This window comes from Sapajus apella, unplaced genomic scaffold (genome assembly GCF_009761245.1).
Source record: "Sapajus apella isolate SASKATOON/1434 unplaced genomic scaffold, GSC_monkey_1.0 scaffold45, whole genome shotgun sequence".
NCBI lineage: Eukaryota > Metazoa > Chordata > Mammalia > Primates > Cebidae > Sapajus > Sapajus apella.
This window is the reverse complement of record NW_022436985.1, coordinates 2767503-2788639: the sequence shown is the minus strand read 5'-3', so window position 1 is coordinate 2788639 and position 21137 is coordinate 2767503. Positions and strand designations below refer to the sequence as shown.

At 39.2% G+C, this 21137-nt stretch overlaps 1 protein-coding gene across 2 annotated transcripts in view; it reads right to left on the bottom strand.

Moving 5' to 3' along the window:
* The window catches only part of UNC5C (unc-5 netrin receptor C), a 393986-nt gene that overhangs the window by 116319 nt on the left and 256530 nt on the right, over window positions 1-21137 (bottom strand). For both annotated transcript variants that reach the window (XM_032239558.1, XM_032239559.1), the window contains exon 4: window positions 192-295. In XM_032239558.1, the coding sequence (XP_032095449.1) occupies window positions 192-295 (104 nt within the window). The remainder of the gene's footprint in view (window positions 1-191; window positions 296-21137) is intronic.

Genomic DNA, 21137 nt, shown 5'->3' with positions numbered 1-21137 from the left:
GGGCATTCTAATTGACTCCCAAGTCATTAATCAGTTCCCAATCAATCTATTTTGCCAGCAGCAGGCAGTTAGAACTCCATTACCATCCATTCATCATGCCATACCCTAATTCACTGCACCATTAGCCATGGATTAGGCCCCTGTTAGAATAACTTAGTGCCAATCGCTAAATGCAAAGAATTGCTATTCACCTCAGCCACTGGGATCCCTTCAGGTGGTCGACACTGGAGTAAGACTTCTTGTTCCAAGGATACTTCTTTTCCTAGGGGTTCCTGCTCAAATGTCTTCCGTAGATCTGGAAAGCACACGTGACAAAATATATGTCAAAACTAAAACTAAATAACATTTATTCATTTACAGAAAGCACAAAAACATTTTCGGCTTAGTATTTTATCTGTGCTTTTTTTTTTTTTTTTTTTATACAGGGTCTCACTTCATGTTCCCCGCTGGAGTGCAGTCGTATGATCATAGTTCACTGCAGTTTTGAACTCCTGGGCTTAAGTGATCCTCCTGCCTCAGCTTTCTGAGTGGTTGGTACTACAGGTGCATGCTACTGTGCTTGGCTATTTTTATTTATTTTTAATTTTATTTATTTTTTTGTAGAGATAGGGTCTCACTATATTTCCCAGGCTGGTCCCAACCTCCTGACTTCAAGTGATTTTCCTGCCTTGGCCTCCCAAAATGCTGGCTCTATAGGTGTGAGCCATGGTGCCTGGCCTTGCATTTTTGTTTAACTCCATGTTGTTAGTACTTTACTATAATCTGGTGTCTATATTTTGGGGTATAAATTATGAAATTCAGAAGCTATAAACTGTTCCTACCTTAAACATCAATCTTTGGAAGTCTTCATTTGAACAATTAATGAAGTGCATTAATTTATTAGTATTTCTCGATCAATTATGATGATCACAGTTTTAAATCATAAGAACCTCATTCTCATGATTCTTATACCTACAGAGTCCCTTACGTACATATCTATTTTCCTGTTTTCTCACAATGGATACTATTGAAGCTCCAGTCACTCTGGAATCTTTTGATCAATACTCTAAGTCTGTTTCTGTTTCAAAGTGGAAAAGAGAATGCTGGAATCTGTTAGGAAGAAACATAACTTCTTTGGGTGTCTCAAGTATAAGGCAGAGAAAAGAATATAGACAAGAGTCCCAAGATATCGCTACATTTATTCATGTGGCCATTCTTCAATTAGGAGACTCGTCATTTCTGCTCAAATATCCCAGGCACCTAATTATGTATTTATGTAGCTACAGCTGATACAGGAATATGCAGCTGAGTTTTACAAACTGTTGTTAGATGGACACAAAAATGCTGGAAACCAGTTTGTCATTTTAAACACATTAGGGGCACATGCTTCAGGAAATAGGTTTAACTAAATAATCACTGAATACCATATAATTATTTTGTTTTAGTGGTTTGGCTTTAAATTCTACATTTAATCTAATTTCTAGAGTTAAAAAATTAATTTAGGTCATAGAACTTTGAAGTAGCATTTTTTCAAAAAGCCTACAAAAATTTTATTTCATGCATGTACAGTTTGGTTCTTTCCAATAAAAAGTTATTAGAATTTTACCCAGCGAATTTTAATAAAAAATTAATGTCTCTGTTCTGTCATCCCAGGTCCCTGATAAAGACATAAGAATCTGAAAGCAGCATTGCAGTGGATTGAACTAACGAGTGGCAACCCGGAGACTCTAGAGCAGTGGCCCTCAGCCTTTTTGGCACTGGGGACCGGTTTCATGAAAGATCATTTTTCCACTGACCACTGGAGTGGGGGTGTGGTGGGATAGTTTTTGTATGAAATTGTTCCACTTCAGATCATCGAACATTAGTTTGACTCTCATAAGGAGTGTGCAACCTAGATCCCTCACATCCGTAATTCACAATAGGGTTCATGCTCCTGTGAGAATCTAATGCTGCCACTGATCTGACAGTAGGTAAAGCTCAGGTGGTAATGCTCACTAGCCTGCCACGCACCTCCTGTTGAGCGACCTGGCTCCTAACAGACCAAGGACCGGTTCTCAGCCCAGGGGTTCGGACCCCTGCTCTCGAGGTGTATCCCTAATAGAACTCTACCAGAAAGCACCTGGAAAATGTGCTAAGAAAAGACTGCATTGTTACACACTTGCCATTTTGTTTAATTTCTTGGCAGAAGAAAACTCTAAAGACAATAGGGGTTGTGAGAAAATTATAGATCTATGAGGGTCTGGGACAAGATAAGAGATCCCCAAATATGACAGAATTTCCATCAGAAAAATGCTTCTAATTTGATTGTTAAGACACTGAGTATATTGCAAAAATGAACATTTGGGGCTGGGCACGGTGGCTCATACCTGTAATCCAAGCACTTTGGGGGGCCAAGGTGGGTGGATCACCTGAGGTCAGGTGTTTGAGACCAGCCTGGGAAACACGGTGAAACCCCGTCTCTACTAAAAATACAAAAATTAGCTAGGCATGGTGGCATGCACCTGTAGTCCCAGCTACTAGGGAAGCTGAGGCAGGAGAGTTGCTTAAACCTGGGAGGTGGAGGTTATAGTAAGCAGAGATTGTACCACTGCACTCCAACCTGGGTGATGGAGCGAGATTCCATCTCATCAACAACAACAACAAAAAGAAATGAACATTTGGAATCCACAGAGTTATCATAACTTTAATGTTATCTAAACCATGTAATTGTCTTACATCCAAAAAACATGTTGACCAAATTACCTACAGCCTCAAAGCATAATAATCAATGGCTGCCTTAGAACCTGCTGATATGGATTTTTTTACATTTTGCCACCCCACACATCCCCCTGACATCTCTTTTGGTTAATTTGTACTCTTCCAAAGGAAACATTAAAAATTTTCTCTTCTGATGTGGTGGTTTCTGTTGGTTTTTGATCTGCACTGAGATAAAATTTGATGAAACACAAGATACCAATAAAAAGAGCAGCAGTGAATAACTTTCATGGGCTAAAATGTTCTTGACAAGGTATATCTTGTTTGTAAAAAGTGATCCTGAGGAACTGCTGCCTGATGTGGGGTAGGGCAAAGACATAATAATTGGAATGAGTTCTCAAATTAAATAGCATACTGACTCACTCTGATTTAAATGAATCAAGGTATCACAAAATGAGGGATAAGAACAAGAAAAAGAAAGGCATATATGTATCCAAATTGAGCAATTTAACATTCTTCATTGTCTCCATGTGGCAGACATTTTATTAGGTGCTTAGGATCAAGATTACAAGATGTACAGAAAGAAGACTAGAAATGTAAGCTGAGGTGTGCTTATGAAAAGCCTTTCTGTCATGCTATGGAATGGCAAATCCTCAAAGGCTTCTGAGCAAAGGAGCAAGAGCAGAGACCAAGAGTGTGTAGCAGAGTGACTGATGGATTGAGGCAGTGGTGAAGAGTCTGAAGTTAGGGACTCATTTGAATAAATCGTGATGGATGATGGGGTCCTGGACTCAGCTAGTGATAGTGGACGGGATAGGAGGAAGCATTCTAGAAATAAATAGATCATACCTTGAGGAAGATGTAGGTATTTGGAGAGTGCCAGGAGGCAAAGATAATGCTAAATTCTTAGCTACTGCATCATTAACTTGGTACAGTACAGTATCAAGTTGGGCAGGGAAGCAGAGAGAAAGATAAATTCAGGCCGGGCGTGGTGACTCACGCCTGTAATCCCAGCACTTTGGGAGGCCGAGGTGGGTGGATGACGAGGTCAAGAGATCGAGACCATCCTGGTCAACATGGTGAAACCCTGTCTCTACTAAAAATACAAAAAATTAGCTGGGCATGGTGGCGCGTGCCTGTAATCCCAGCTACTCAGGAGGCTGAGGCAGGAGAATTGCCTGAATCCAGGAGGCGGAGGTTGCGGTGAGCCGAAATCGCGCCATTGCACTCCAGCCTGGGTAACAAGAGTGAAACTCTGTCTCAAAAAAAAAAAAAAAAGATAAATTCACTTTGGTACATGTTACGTTTGGCATATCCCTGAAAAAAATCAAATTGAGAAGTGTAGTAGTCTAGATCATGATTTCTAAACCTCAACCCTATTAATGTTGGGACTGGGTCATTCTTTGTGGTACAGTTGTTCTTTGCATAGCAGGATGCTTAGCAACATCCCTGGACTCTACCTTCCAGATGCCATTAGAAATCCATCCCAACCTTAACAAAATAAGTGCCTTCAGACAATGCCAAATGTCTCCTAAGGGGAAAAATCATGCCCAGTTGATAACCACAGGTCTAGGGCTTGGAAAAGAAGGCCTGGTAGGTTTTTTTGTGCTGCACCAACTAAGCAATTGCGGAAGCACTGGAAACAGATGGCATCATCAGGGAGAGACTGGAGCATAAAGGAAATAGGACAGTAACATTCAAGAGGAAAAGCTGTCAGCCAAGCAGTAGGCAAAAACACAAGGAAATTAGTGTCAGAGCAGCCAAGAGGAAAATGAAGTTTTAAAAAGTGGAGAGGTCAATAGGAGAAATGCAGTGAAGGACTCAGAAGTACTCAAAGGAGAGAAGTCATTGGTCTGGGAAGCATAGGAGTGAAGGGGGAGCAGAAGCCAAGCTGTGATGAGGAGTAACCAGGAAGTGGGGAAATGACCATTCTGGGCACTGTAGGGGCGGAGGGAGAAGTTCTCCTTCACCCTCTGAAGGTTCACTGGGAAATCGACTAAGTCAAAAGAGGCAGATTAATTGGAGAGAAGACAGACAAAGGTACACATGGGAGCCTTTGGAATGAAGATGCAAAGACCCAGGGATAATTATCCATTTTTATGCTTCTGTTCAACAAAGTCTGGTCAGCCGTATAGAAACGTGATAGGACAGAAAGGATATAAGCTAATGCTAATAGACTGAGAGGTGAAACCCAGCAAGACTAGATTCTTCCCAGCCTCTCTGAGCATTCATTCATTCATTCCTTCATCTGGGTGTCGAGCAGGACCCTCTCTGGAATGGTGGTCTCATGACCCATGATCTCACGAGGTAGGTTAGGTAAATTTTTTATGGCCACTTTTTATAGAAAAAGGAGGATGGAAATTTAGAATATTTTTCAGTTTTGGACTAAGGGGATTATCTTTGCCATGGCTGGCCTTGAGGAAGAATGGAGTGAGAGACAGGAGGTAAGAAAGTCAGAGAAAATCTTTTGCTTCTGAGTGCTTCATTTTGGGGCATTGTTTTCTAAGTCCCAGCAGTATCTACTACTCATTTCTAAAATTTTAAGGTGACAGAAGTTAGTGGCACCATTAATGGGCAGTGGGTTTGAATGCAGCATGCTGTAATTCCACTCAGAATATGGCGCAACTTTTGGCACAGTTTTCTGATTCTACATAAAATGAAGGCACATTTTATGTAGACCCTTGTTTCTTAATTGAGAATGGTGACAAACACAGTCATCTACTTCAAAAGACGGGTTTAACTAAACCATCATTGAATACCACAGAATTATTTTAAAGGGTTGGCTTTAAACTCTGTATAAATTTGATCTAATTTCTAGAATGATCTCACATGGAACCCCCCACAAGGCAATACTTCTTCCTGAAAAACACTTTTAATTCCTGCCATAAAACCTCCTCTCTGGCTTTCAGGTTGTGTAATGAGCATAGGATATATCACGGCCAGGCAGCACAGAGGCCGCATATTTCAGCATGCCTCCTCACTACCCTGCGAGGGGAGGAGAGATAAGATTTTAAGCATATCTTTTATCAATTGGAAAGATGTGATAGAAGGCAGGTCAGATGCCTTGCAGGCAGAGTGAACACAAGGGTGATGAATGAATAAGAATGAAAAACGGACACTTGTCAGCTAGGAATTAGATGTAAAACAGAATGGTTCAGAATAATGTGGGCATTCTTGTCAGAAAAAAAAGATGAATTTCTGCCCTTGGAAGACCTTTAGGATTCTACATTTCTGCTTTCTTTCCATTAGTTATAAGACTTCCACTGAAATAAGTATGAAGTCCTTTCATTAATTTGCAAAAGATTACTTTTGCAAAGTCAACTTGGTTGGCATGCCTCTAATTTAGTCACTGATTCTGCCAATTAAAAGCTGTCGTCATATATATGCACTCGGAGAGATGTTTACTTAAGAACATGAATATTGGTTTACTAAATCCATACACTGAAATCCAATGAGCAGATGTAGAATCAGACCTGAAACAATATGGATTTCTATTTACCATTTACACATAACCAAAGAAAGTCCCTTTGGACACACACATGTGCACACAAGGTCTCATTTTTGGGGGGTAGAATTTTGATGCTTTCAATGATTTATTTTTCTGCACAATATACTGTGGTTACAGATTAGCTGCGATGCCGAATACACGAATTCGTGGCATTCTGCAAACATTAGCTCTGCTTTGTGACAATGTGGTTAGCAGAAAAGAAGACTAACTGGGAGACAGAACTTTTCTGTCCTTCATTTTCCACATTTATGAAATGAAAATAAATCACTAGATGCTTCTGAAGGATACTTTTGCTCTAAGGAGCTATTACTGAACAGACTAAGATTGAAATATACATTTTAAGGGGGGAAAGCTTATCATTTGCAGAAGAAGATAATTCTTGGTTGTAATTATGTGTCCAAGAGAAATAACAGATGAAATTATGTTTCAAAAGTCAAGGAGTTGATGCATCTTTGAAGACAACAGCTTATAATATTCTACAAAGAATAATTTTCACAGAAGTTTTTGAACACTTGGAGCTACATGTGTGCACAAGAGTTAGAAACTAGGGAGAGGAGTGGGTTACAGGAATTTTTTCTTATTAAAAAAATTAGCAAATTCTTTGTGTAAATCCTGGAGAGTAATATAATATACTCCACAAAAGCAGATGAAAAGTAAAGCCCCAATGATTGTAAATATGCTAAGAATTATTTCTGTCTCCATGGGACAGAGGGGACAGCGGAGAGAAATGGCTACCCAACACAGTTTGGAAGGAGCCCATCATGTCAATGTGCACATTTAAAAAAGGGGCAGAACTGCCTCTTCCCAGTGCTATTTCTTGAGCAACTTTGCCTGTCACTGTCTGAAAAGGGTGAGTGTGGCCTATAACAGGAAAGCCGAGGCTCTGGTATCACGGGTCATATTAACATCTCTCTACCTGTGAGCCCTGCTAATTTTAGAAGAATAGGAGAAAATACCAGCAAAACGATTTCCCTGTGATGTTAAGCAGGTAGGTTGTGGATACCATTGCCTTGAATAAGGTAAGCATGTTTTTATTCCATTTTAAAAATGATTTACATTTATTAAAAATATTTATTGTCTCACCAATGATATTTCATTATGCAGAAAGATTTACTTATTAGAATAGAATATTTCTATTATTTTCTATCCATTATTAAGCACAGAATAACTTTTTTGTAATAAAAACAAAATATTGGTGATGTGACAGACTGATAGTATGCAGTAAGTAATTCTCCAATAGGTATACTTCAATAGACTATTCTAGCAGAAATCTAAATCCTTAAATTCCACAGAATGAGATATAAATGAAATGTTACATTATTACTGTTGGTTTATTTTTTTAGTCTCCATCAGGTTTTGTGAATATTAAAATAGATAATGAATCTGAAAAGTTTGGAAGATTATAAAGCATAAAATATGTAAATTATTACAATTACATTTATTATTACTCAGACAGTTCTGCAATGAAAGGTGATTACTTATATGCATGAATTTTGTACACATCTTTCTCATACACACTTTGGCCATGTGGTCCATAAACTATAGTATCTAGTATTCCTTATTATTCTTACAGAATTTCTGGTTTATTGCAGTTTTTCAAACTGAGTGTCATGACCCTTTAGAGGGTTATAAAATCTATTCAGTGGATTAAAATCTAGCATTAAAAAATATGAAATTGGATAAACAGAAGGTATCAATATATATCATACATAGTCTTATGGATGTATATATGTAGGTACACTCATATGTTTTTGTGTGTAAGGATTCGGGTGTCTAATTGATTGTGATATCAACCTGTTTTTTATTGCAGGTCAAATAGGTCTGAAAGCCACTGGGTAGGCTAACAGTGTGGCTGAGAGCAAGGTTTTGGCACACACAACCCTGGGTTTAGGTCCTGACTCTACCACTTGACTATCCACTGGACCTTGAGCACATTGCTTAGCCTCTTCCTGCCTTAGTTTCATCAGCTGATAAATGGGTATCATTTCACAGGGTTATATAGGAAGGGTCACCTATAAAATTCAAAGCACATGCCTAGCATATAGTAAGTGTCCAAAAGATAATAACCCCCAATCTACTTTTTCCCCAAAGTAGTAATAAATTTTATTAGGTTATATATTTACTGTTATCCCTATTAATCAAAATAAACCTAACCAAGTGAGACAAAGCAATTGGGAGGGCTAATAACTGAAGGTGATATTTCATGAAGAGATAGGCAGGTTTTACCCTGCTGTGCTTGATTAAAATACAGATTCTACCCTCAGGTTGGGCCCTGGGAATCTACAGTTTTAACAGACTCCACAGGTGTGTTTTCTGCATAGCACTTAAATCTGAGGAGCACTGGTTAATGAGGTGATTCACTGATTGTGGAACTCCAAGATATGCTCGGGACTGTGGGTGCCGCAGGAGGCTGTGGGCGCTGTAGGAGGCCGCGTGAGCCACGCAGATCTGCTTCTGCACTGTGGCTCTACATGCCTGGCTTACAGTGGGTCCCTACTGGTGTTTCCACAGTGTCCCAGAGCTCATTTTTGTACCAGCTGAAGGTTGACATTGTCTAGCACAGGACTTGAATTTCATACGTCTCTAAGGATCATTCAGGTAACACAAATGGGAGAAAGCTACGCATAAGAATTTTTTTCTTGAAACATGACACCCTCCTGGGTTGTCTTTTTTTTCTAACTTTTAATGGAGACAGGGGCACAAAACCAATCAGTCAGCTTTCTCTTTACTCTTGTTGCTTAGCTCTGGCTGCACGTTGCCAATAAATGCAGGCTCAGTGGGCCACAGACCCCATATTTGATGACTAACAGAAGTTGGTAATATGGATATTTATGTGATTTTTTTTTTCAAACTGTATATGTTGTCAGCTACTGAAAACTTTATCAAAATACTTGTGTGGGCCAATATTTCGAGGACTAAACCAAAAAACTGGGATGCCATATTGGGCCTGCGGACTGACACTTTGAGACCAATGGTCCAGAAAGTTCAATGCTGAAAGTGTCGAGTGACCTTAATGTTTCTTGTGGGCTCTCTCTCACCTCAGAGAAAATCCCCAGAGCCTTCTGCTTCTGACTTTCAGACACTTAACCAAGAAAGCCAACCAGAGATGTTGGTGAGTAAAGCTGTTTTTGTTAGTAGGATTGCATAAATAACACTTCATAAATCAGTATTTTTAAATTATTTACTTATATTCCCTTTCCTGCTTTCCAAAAGAATGTTAGGCAATAAATGTGGGCACATCAGATTAGTTGACATTTTTAATAAATGTAAACCATTAGCACCCGAGTTGGGAAAAGGAAAAGCTTCTTGACACTTTGCAGTCATTTCTGTCATTCTTGATGACTACTTAGAATAAAAATGCCCCTACATTCTTTTCTGAACCAATGTTGTCATTTCTACAATTGCTTTCAGGTACAGCAGGAAACAGTTAAGAGTGGTTATGATCTTAATTCTTATTCTTTAGAGTAGGAATGGCAAATATTTGGAACCCCTGTATTCCCTTTCAATTCATGATCTATACTTAATTGACCATGATACTCTTTTCTCCAGAGTCTGGATTTAGCTTCAGGCTCTGCTCCAACATAGGACTTTGGGAGGCCACAGCGGAGCAGGAATTAGCAGTCAAGATGCAATGCATTTGCATCCTCAGCCTAGAGTTCACCGCACATAACTCCTGATATGGAATGTGTCTGCACAGTTATCACCATGTGTCTATTTGATATCATGTCCCTGCTTAGTTATACCTCCAAACACAAACTTAATCCCAGCCTTGAATGCTGCATTTAAAATTTTTAAAAATTATTTGAGATCAAGTAAATCTTGGCGCTTGGTGCTGAGTACATAGTAGCTCCTTAAATGCTGAGTTAAATTCAATTCCCAAAATAATCTGGCAATTACCTTTACTGAAGGCCTGGGAACAATTTCCCCTATGATGTATAACTATAAAATGTCTTACAAGTCACACAGTCCAACTCCCTCACTTTACAAATTATATAACTAGAATGGTGAGAGGCTAACTCACTTGTTCAAGCTCACCAGCTATTTAGAAGTGGGTTATTCCATCATGTGAATTTGCTGAAAAATGAATGCTGCATAGCGGTTGTATTTGTTTCCAGTGGAAATTTCTACACACTTCCTGGTTTAAAACAACAGAAATATATTCACTCTAAAGTTCTAAAGGCCAAAAATTTGAAATCAGTTTCACTGAACTGTAATCGAAGGGACAGCAGGACTATGCTCCCTCTGAAGGTTCTTGGGAGAGACCATGCCTTGTCTCTCCCAGATTCCAGGGGCCGCCAGCATTCCTTGGCTTGTGGCTACATTCCTCTAATCACTACCTTCGTGGTTACACTGCATTCGCTTCTTCAATCTGTGTCAATCTCCCTTTGTCTTTCTCTTATAAGGCATTTGTGATGGCATTTAAAGTCTACCTGGGCAATCTAGGAAAATCTCCCCATTTCGAGATCCTTAACCAAATCTGCAAAGATCCTTTTTCCACATAAGGTAATATTTACAAATTCCAGAGATAGGACCTGATGCCTTTAGGGGTCATTGTCTATCCTACCGCTGTGCATACAAGCATGGAGCCTGGATCCACTCTGCCATAGTTTAATCTTGGTTCTGTACTTACTGAGATTGCTATGTTTTCATTTCTTCATCCATAAAATGAAGATAATTCAAGTACTTATTATATAGGGTTATTGTGAAAATTTTAAAAGGTAACATACATTAAAAACTCAGGACAGTGCAATTACCTAAAGAGTCCTCCATCAATGTTCTCATTTACATACCCACTTGATCCAGCCCCCAAATCAGCATTGCTGTCAAGTGTTCACAGAGTTGATGGTTACATGGATATTTATTTCTTTAAATTTTACTAAGAAGCCAAACTCCAAATATCAGAAATAAGCTTCTTGCTTCCCAAGTGGAACTGGTCTTGACAAAATGGCTCTCAATCTATGGAAATTCTATACTTAGAAGAGCTTCATGTTGTTATCTGCTGCTGGCCAACTTATGCACTTTCTGACCCAGGCCTGACCCTGCATTAAGCAAATACAGCTGCTGTACTATGATTCACATTTTCATACTTTCAATCGCTTTTCAGTTAATTATTTTACACATTCAATGAACAAAGGTGATGAACACATTCTAAATTTTTTAAAAAAATTGTTTTAATATATTTTCAAAGTGTTCCTCTACCAAATAATTTCATGGTTGCTCAAAGTAATAATACTGTGTTCTTAAAGGGAAAAAAAATGTATCTTTCCTCCAATAATGATGGAAGAAGCTAATTATGTTGTCATAGCAGAGTAGAATTTATGCTTAAATCACCAATTCTGGCTGTTAACAGAAAATAACTGCTGTGAACCAACCAGTGAAGCATATTTTGGAAGAACTAGATTAGCCTTCAGAGCTTTGGGCATTTATTAAAAGTGAAAAATGCCTGAGTTAATGCCACAGAACCCTGAAATGTGAGCTATGGTTTTCTTTTCCAGGAATAGAGTATCTAATTTTTGCTGGAATTTTTTAAAATAAAGAAAAATATTATTATGCTAAGCAGCTCTTATTGTGGTTTGTAAATATAAAGGATATAGTACATTTAAAAATTGAAGCTGGGTGCGGTGCCTCATGCCTTTAATCCCAGAACTTTGAGAGGCCAAGGTGGGGGATCGCTTGAGGCCAGGGAGTTTGAAACCAGCCTGGGCAACAAAGTGAGAACCCTCATCTCTCCAAAAAATACAAAAACTAGTGGAGTGTGGTAGAAGGTATCTGTAGTCCCAGCTACTGTGGAGACTGAGGTGGGAGGATCGCTTGAGCCCAGAAAGTGAGGGGTGCAGTGAACTATGCTCACATCTGCGTGACAAGGAAGACCCTGTCTCTAAAAAAAAAAAAAAAAAAAAATTAAAGAAATAAAAAGCTGGGTGGCATTTTTTTTTTACTTATCTTTCTTTCTCAAATATTGTAAACCATAAAACAAAGAAAAATCAACTACATGCAGTTCCCTCTATAGTTTGAAAAGTTGAGAATTGTTACTTTTTTGCAACTGTGTGCAAAGAACTGGACTATTAAGAGAAAAGTTTGTTTAAAACTCAGATTCAGTATTTCCTAAACAGCTGATATGGGCAAGTTCGGAATATTTCCATGATTCTGTTTTGTTATTTATAAAATGAAGATAACAAAACTTCCCTCATAGGATGTCGTATGAGGATTATGATAGTTAACATGAACAAGGGTGTTCTAACAGGGTTAGGCACACAGTAAGCATGCCTTAAACGTTAGCTACTAGGACAGAGACGACTTTAGAGAAGAAAGAATAAAGAAAATAGATTTTGATTTTTGTCCTGTTATTTTATAACCTCATTTTGCTTTTGTAAGGGATAAAGTTTTTGTTCTCTCTTAGGAATTTACCACAAAGACTTTTGTAATATCATAACTTATAACCAGGAAGAGAGGTTAGAATGATCTGCAGCAAGTCAGCAGAAGGTTAAGCTTGGTAATTTCTTCAGTCGTGCCAAGGCCTGGCTAACACTTACTGCACTGAGATCATTTAAATGGGAGAAACTCCAGGGAACAAAGCGTCTTTAGAACGGAGGGACAATTTCAGTCATTCTTTGTTATTTCTTGACTTTTGTGCATTTATAGGACAAACAAACACATTTGTATTCAGATAGTCTTGTTAAAGAGTTTTTTTTAAAATAAATATTTTACAGCTAGCACTCCAAATGACATCCACTACAGAAAAGAGGGAGGAAAAAAAATCCATACAAGCCACTCTTTTATATTCACACTACATCTTTAGTTTCAGAAAAAAAATGATTATATGTCATCACAATGTTTTTTAAGGTATGTCTTAGGGATAAATAATAAGAAACATGCCAACTTTATGGATGAGGAACCTGACAAACCAAAAAGTTAAGGCTCTTTTCACAGAGTACAAAAAAAGAATGCAATGATTGCAGACATGCTGTTTTCTTGCAAATAAGCATTTTAGCCATAAACTTCACCTTTCATACAGCATAAAACATACTTTAATAACACATTTTTGTCCAGTGGGTTACCAGCCCTGCCTATAACATATGTATAGATGATTTCCCCCCAAATATGACTTATGAGGCTGTGTTCTATGAATTGGTTGTCTACCTCTCAGAATAAATATGAGCTATAAATGCCTATGAAATTGTGGGGCATGCATGAAACTTGGGAACTTCTGCCTATATACAAAAGCAAATATGTTTGAAAAACTATAGACTGACAAAGGTGTGCGTTGTAATATTTAATCTTGAAATAGGAATAACATGATAAACTAAGATAACTTTCAAGATTTATATAAAAAAGATTAATTAATTTATTGTTTAAATGTTTTTCCCTTATCTAAAAATGTTGAAAGTACGTATTTAATCTTATCCAATTCAAAATATGGCCTCTATTACTTATAATTGGATTAATGTAGGCCTTAATGGTTGTTATGCAAGGTATCAGGCCACAATTCAGAAATGTACCTTAGGAAAGAGACACCATCTATTCTGATGTACGGGGGAGCCTTCTGAATTCTAGCAAGACATTTGGCATCAGGCTACTAGAACTGTTCATAGTATGACCTACATCTTTCAGGACGCTTGTTTAAAGAAATGCATTATTTTTGTTAAATTGTGTAATTAATTTTGTCTTATGCCAACTAGAATAGACAGGTGGAAAATAAAAAAGCAGAACATGAGGCCGCAAGTCAGGACTTCTGCACATGTGAACCAACACAATAATTCATGAGATTACATACATATCTAACTGTAGATACTTAAATATAGAAATGCCAATTCATTCATTCCTTTATGATATTTCTTGAGTCCCTACATTGTGACAAGTATCATCCTAGGCATTTTGAATTCATCAGTGAAAAAACCAAACACGTATCTTTGCCTATGTAGACCTTACTTTCTAAGTGGGTGAGCGGGAACAGAACACAAACCATTAACTAATAAATAAGTAAATGTATGATGGGTTAGAAGGTGAGAAGTGCTATGCAGAAACATAGTAAGTATAAGAATGCCATGGGGGCGAGAAGAGTGGGAGCACAGAGGCAATCAAGTCCAGCTACCTGATGTTCTTGAATTCCTTGGGGAAAAAGCATTTTTATTAAATGAACAAATGATTTGAATTGAATAGTATCATCAGTTTTCCCCATCATGTGCTTTCAATTTAATTCAATGTTATTTCATTTATTTATGTTTTAATTTATTTACCACCAGCCACAGGCAAGACACTTCTTTTAGGCTCTGGAGACAACAAGAAAGAAAAGAAAGCCTCTGTCCTTGTGAAGCGTACATTCTGGTATGGCAGGTGGTTAAGTCGAAAGAAAACAAATAATGATGAGGAAAAATCTTACGGAGAAAAATAAAGCAGGATTAGGTTTAGGCGAGTGACAGGGTTGAGGTCAGGACAGACAGACCCCTCTGTAGGGTGACATCTCAGCATAAATCTGAATGAAAGAAGAAAGTATGCCAGTTTTAGACTTTGGGTAAGAATGTTCCAAGTGGGAAGAAGCGGTTGTTGCAAACAGCCTCTATGTGAAATGAATCTACTGCATTCTGGAAACAAGGAAATGGGTGTGGTTAGAGCAGACCAAGCATAAGAAGAGAGGCAGGAAGCCAAGGTCCTTTTATGCTTCTATATTATAAATAATAGTGAACTTAAAATTTTCTTTCTTTTTTTTTTTTTTGAGACAGAGTCTCGCTCTGTTGCCAGGCACCAGGCTGGAGTGCAGTGGCACGACCTTGGCTCATTGCAACCTCCGCCTCCCAGGTTCAAGCAATTCTTCTGCCTCAGCCTCGTGAGTAGCTGGGACTACAGGCACGTGCCACCATGCCCAGCTGATTTTTATATTTTTAGTAGTAATGGGGTTTCTTTTTGTCGGCCAGGATGGTCTCCATCTCTTGACCTCATGATCCACCCACCTCGGCCTCCCAAAGTGCTGGGATTACAGGCGTGAGCCACCACATTCGGCCCATTTTTTTTTTTTTTTTCCTTTGAGACAGGATCTCACTCTGTCACCTAGGCTGGAGTGCAGCGGTGTGATCATGGGTCACTGCAGCCTTGACCTCCTGAGCTCAGCCTTCTGGGCTGAGGCAGGAGGATCCCAGCTGGGATCGCAGGTACATACCACCACACTTGGTTATTTTTTTTGGAGGGGGAGCTTTTTTTAGAGATGAGGTCTCACTATTTTGCCCAGGCTGGTCTCAAACTCCTGTGCACAAGTGATCCTCCCGCCTTGGCATCCCAAAGTGCTGGGATTACAGGCCTGAGACATTGCACCAATTATAAACATTATGCATGTAGAGAATAAGATGTTTTTGTGAATTGCCAGCTGATCTGCAAATCCTTGTCTCCCCCTCCCTTCTTTGTACCCAGTGGGCTGGTTAAACACGTGGACTTGTCTGCTCACCTGACTCACTGCTCCATACGCCAGCTGTATAACCTCAGGTGATTTTTTATCTCCCTTTGCTATCAATTTCTTCATCTATAAAATGGGAATAATCATAGCACTCATCACATAGTGTCCTTGCAAAGACTGAATGACTTAATACATAAAGCATGATTGAAACAGTGCTTCCATTATTATCATTATTATTCTGGAGCCTATCTGTCCAACGCAAACCACATGAGGCTTTTAAGCACTTGACTTGTGGCTGGTCATAACTGAAGTCATTGTAAGGGTACACACCCCAGCTCTGAAAAACTAGTATGACAAAAGTAATGAAAAGTATTTCATTAATACTTGTCGATACTGGTAATACTGTTGAAATGATAGTTTAGACATATTGGACTAAGTGAAATACATTACTAAAATTAATTTTATCTGTTTCTTTTAAAATTGTGGCTACTAGAAGAGTTTAAATGATATTGTGGCTGGCATGATATTTTCCACTGGACACTGCTGTTTGAGGTAGTGTGCTGGCTACTACAGACTCACAAATAAGACTTGATCCAAATTCACAGGTGGTTCACAAATGTAGTTATAATCTCAGAGAAAAGGATGAGTGAGCTGTGAGAGGAAGCCGAGAAGGGCCCTTGATCATCCTTAATTCTTTCCAGGAACTACCTTATTCCTCTTTGTGGCTGGCAGGCTTTGTGATGCTGGCTATGATTTATTGGTTTGCACACACAATCGAGAGGAAATCTGGAGGAGCCATCCTGCTGTTCCCCGGAAGATGAATCTTCGGTGCACGTAAATCCCATTATAGCTCATGATTGTAGGATAAGGCTGACCATATGGCATGTTCTTCCACCCTCAGGAATGGGCAGGAAGGGGGTGGAAATTACAGTCAAATTTTATGTGAATCAGCAGAGAATTTCAACCTCTAGGACTGACAGCCTACTTCTGGGACATGAAACAGTCTTTTTAGTTTTCAAAATTTGATCAATATTGTTGTTTCAAAATAAACCTACAAAGTTGTTTAGAATTGTTGTATCCATTTTTATGAATACCTATCATCACTCGCTGAGCATTTGCACTGTGTCTGGCACTATGCCATATGTTTTACGGGTTTATCTCATTTAATCTTAAAAAATACTCTATCGTTTTCATGTTATGGTTGATGAAACTAAGGCTCACAGAGGTGAAGTAACTTCACTAAGGTCACAGCAGGAAGTGATGGCACTAGGATTTGAACATGAGTCCATCTGTCCCTCAGCTTGTGCTACTAACCACTCCGCTAATGCTGCTCTTTCCCTCATATCCTTACCCCTGCAACACAACCACAACATTATCAACAATGGTAACACCAAGAGCAGTGCTATTGAAATCCAAACGGTTTCTGAGGAAAGACCTTGTGTGTTAACATTTTGCCTGAACCTTATGCCTTGGGATTCGCTCATTAGCCTATAGCAATAGACACTCGAAGAAACAAACCCGTGACGACAGTGGGCTCTGTATTACCATAAGCGTTCTGCTTAGGACACCACTGTAGTGGCAACTTGAATGCTCTCAGAATAAACTTCTCTCTGAATGAAAACTACTAGGCCCACCTAGGAACTCTGGCACTGCCATTTTATAAATGTGCAGGATTTTAAAGCAGATGTGTTATGTTCTCAGCACATGCCTGGCTGAATCCTAATGTTCATATTTCCATTTTTTCCTCTGCCTTGTGAGACAACAGGTTGTCTCACAAATCTGTTTTTATGTTTTACATGGTTTGAATGTGTAAAATATTGTAGGCAAGCTTAAATACAGAAATTAATAGATAATATTCATTTATGGCTTATAAACTGAAAATATACCTTTTTCATGAAAGAACTATGGGACCCTCCATAGTACATCAAATGAGCATAACTCTAATTAGGTGAGAGGTAATCATGCTTATTTAACTTTAGCATCATGGTTATCTTGACCTGTGATGAGTTTAAACTCCAGTTGCCATTTATGTGATGGCCATCTGTCAAGTATTACCAGGCAAAGCACCACAGCTCACTTGATACTGGGCAGACTAGAAAACCTGTAAGTGACTGGGCACAGTGGCTCATGCCTATAATCCCAGCACTTTGGTAGACTAAAACAAGTGGATTGCTTGAGCTCACCAGTTCAAGACCAGCCTGGGCAACATGGAGAGACCTGTATTTCTACTAAAAATACAAAAATTAGCTAGGGGTGGTGGCGCATGCCAGCAATCTCAGCTACACGGTGGGAGACCGAGGCAGGAAAATCACTTGAACCCGGGAGGCAGAGGTTGCAGTGAGCCGAGATTGTGCTACTGCACTCCAGTCTGGGACAGGACAAGACTTTATCTCAAGAAATAACAAAACGCAAAAACCAAAAACCTCACAACCTTCTACAACATTAGCAAGGACCCGCTAATGATAGGGATCAGCCTGTACAGAGAGAATTTGAAAATTCTACCTTTTTTGTTCTTATTATGATGCACATCTGTATGAGTAAATCTTTACACATTGGGTGGTGCTCCTTAGGTACACACACATGAGTTCAGTTAGCTGCAGAATTATAGGCAAACTGCTCTTGAATATTATTACATGAGGGTGAAAAGATGCCGTGGATAAACTAATCTTGACCTAGAAGAAGAGTTTCTTTATCTGAAAATGTCAAACCAGATTTAAAAGCCAAATAACAAAGTTTATAGAATATACTGCAAAGAAAGGGATTTTAAACTTTTATGTATTTAATGTTTGTGTGCTGAAAAGAATATATCTACTCATACATGTATAGTTATATATACAAAATTGGCACAACAATATTCTCTTCAAATTAATGAAAATTGAGAGCTTTTTAACTAAAAATTCATTATTTGAAACTATGCAGCTCTTGAAGTTCAGCTTTAGCAAGTCAATGTGGTGTGGAATGTAGACTGGCAATTCTAAGTATTTATTGTGCTTGATATTCATGAATACATAGAAGTGAAAGAGAAAAGAATAGCTTTCTATCCTTGTGCCTCCTTTGTTTACAATTTGAAACTGATGTTGAGTTAAATTAAATGTTTGACTGAAACCCTTGTTTTTCTGTTTCTTTTTAAACATGATTAAAAATGTCTTTCTTTATAATCAACAAAATCAATTCTTCAGGATTTGTGGCAGTGGATGTTGTAAGATGCTACCAGGAGATCCTTTCAGGCTTGGTCGCACCTGTTGGAAGTGATGGTGAAAGCCTCAGCTTCTCTCTCCTGGAATCACCCTCAGTGGTACAGAGCTGACTTGGCCCCTGCTACACATGCTGATGGGGTAGGGAGTAAAGGCGGGTCTGCATCCACTGACTAGTCTATGTGCGGGAATACGGGTCTGCTCACCCCCTCCTCCCCAGGGTGCCATAACTCCTAAGGGCCATGTGAGTTTCAGAGATCCCTGTGGAATCATAATGTTGTGTTTGCCCTGCAGCTCAATTTCTCCCTCTGCCCAACCTATTGCCTTTATTCCTCCACCTGATATCCTAGTATCCTTAACATATTGTTCCTAAGGACACCCCTCAATACGCTGGCTGCATGTATGGCTCCATCCCACAGAATTTCATGGAGAATCCACTTAAGATGAAGAGAAAATCTTTTTAGACATTCTCAGAGAGGAAAGATTAATGTCAAACATTTTAATAATCTTCACTGGGAATTTTTGTAACAGTTTTAATTCAAAAACTCATTAAACATCTGTGATATTCTAAGCATTGTACTAAGCATGAGAAATATAAAGTTAAGTACAATAGAATTCTTGATCTTATGGAACTCACTGGCATGAAACACAGATTTTACAAGTGAATATAATTCAAGTAAGACAAGTCCTGTGTTAGTAGTACAGACAAACTGCTCTGAAAGTATTGAGAAAGGAATGTCCAGCCTCGTCCACCTGTGAGGCAGGAATGGCTTCACTAAAGACATTTGAAAGAAATCCTTGAAAAAGCTTAGCCCTTTCAAGTCATCCATTCCCCTCTTTCTCTCACATCACATATCCAAGGTCTCAACAAAGTTGTTATCTCTACTTTTAAATATATAGGAAATCCTGGCCTCACTGTCTCCACTGCTTTCATTCAACACTGGCCTAACACCTCTCACAGCTGTAGCCTCATCGCTGGTCTTCCTGCTTCTCCCCTTGCCCATCATGGTCCATTCTCAACACAGCAGCCAGGTGACTCTGCTAATGGAAGTCAGGCCATGAGTTCCTCTGCTGCAAGGATTCCAAAGTGTTCCCAACTTATCCTCAAAACCAGATACGGGCCAGGTGTGGTGGCTCACGCCTGTAATCCCAATTCTTCGGGAGGCTGCAGTGGGTGAAATCGCTTGCGCCCAGGAATTTCAGATAAGCCTGGGTGACACGGTGAAACTACATGTTTATAAAAAATACAAAAATGTATCTGGGCATGGTGGTACATGCCTGTAGTCCCAGCTACCTGGGAGGCTGGGATGGGAGAATCACCTGAGTCTGGGACATCAAGGCTGCAATGAGCTGTGATTGTACCACTTCACTCTAACCTGGTGACAGAAGGAGACGCCATCTCAAAAAACAAACAAACAAAACCAAAGATATTTCAGCACCTACAGAACCCTATGCCATCTCCACTCACCCCTCCTGTCCTTAGCCCAGGCCTTACCTTTCTCACTGCATCTGGGGATGTCCTCTTACTCCCTCACTCTTCTAGCCACTCTGGCTTCACTGCTGTCCTTGGGACCCTCCAGCACACTCCTGCCTCAGGGTCTTTGTGCCAGCCGCAGTCCCCGCTGTCTGATTCCCTCCTGCCCCTCCTTCAGGTCTATGCAACTGTCAACTTCCTCAGCAAACCTTCCTGACCACATTCTCCCAACTCTACAAATTCTCTTTTCCTGCTTTATTTTTTCTTCATGGCACTTGCCATCTGCTCTAGACCTGATGATCATTCATTTTATTTAGAGTTTGCCTTTCCTCACCACAACATGAGCTACATGAGGGCAAGGATGGTTACATGTTTTGTTTCTAGTACCAACCCCTATATCCACAATTGTCCCAAGAACAGAGTAAATCTTGATTTTGTATTTGTGTGTGTATATATATAAACATGTGTATGTACATATCTACATATGTATATATATATACACACACATATATACGTATGTGTATATATATACACACATACATACACACACACAAATACACACACGTCCTTGCCTTACTACCTTTCACAACATAGATATACACACATTCACATATATATGTTGTGAAAGGTAGTAAGGTAAGGGTGCAATGCTTCAGCATGAAGAGCTGAAAGCCATGGAAGTCAAAGTATATTTAATCTAGTGTAACTACAATGTAGAAATCCTTATCTGTCAGAGCTAGAAACATGGGTTGGATATGTAAACCACAAAATGTGGTTGTTATTGGCTGAACTACATCCCACTCTCCCAAATTCTGATGCTCAGCCCTAACCTTCAGTACCTGAGGATGTGATTATATTGGGTTACAAGGCTTTTGAAGCTTCATTTTAAGTTAAAATGAAGCT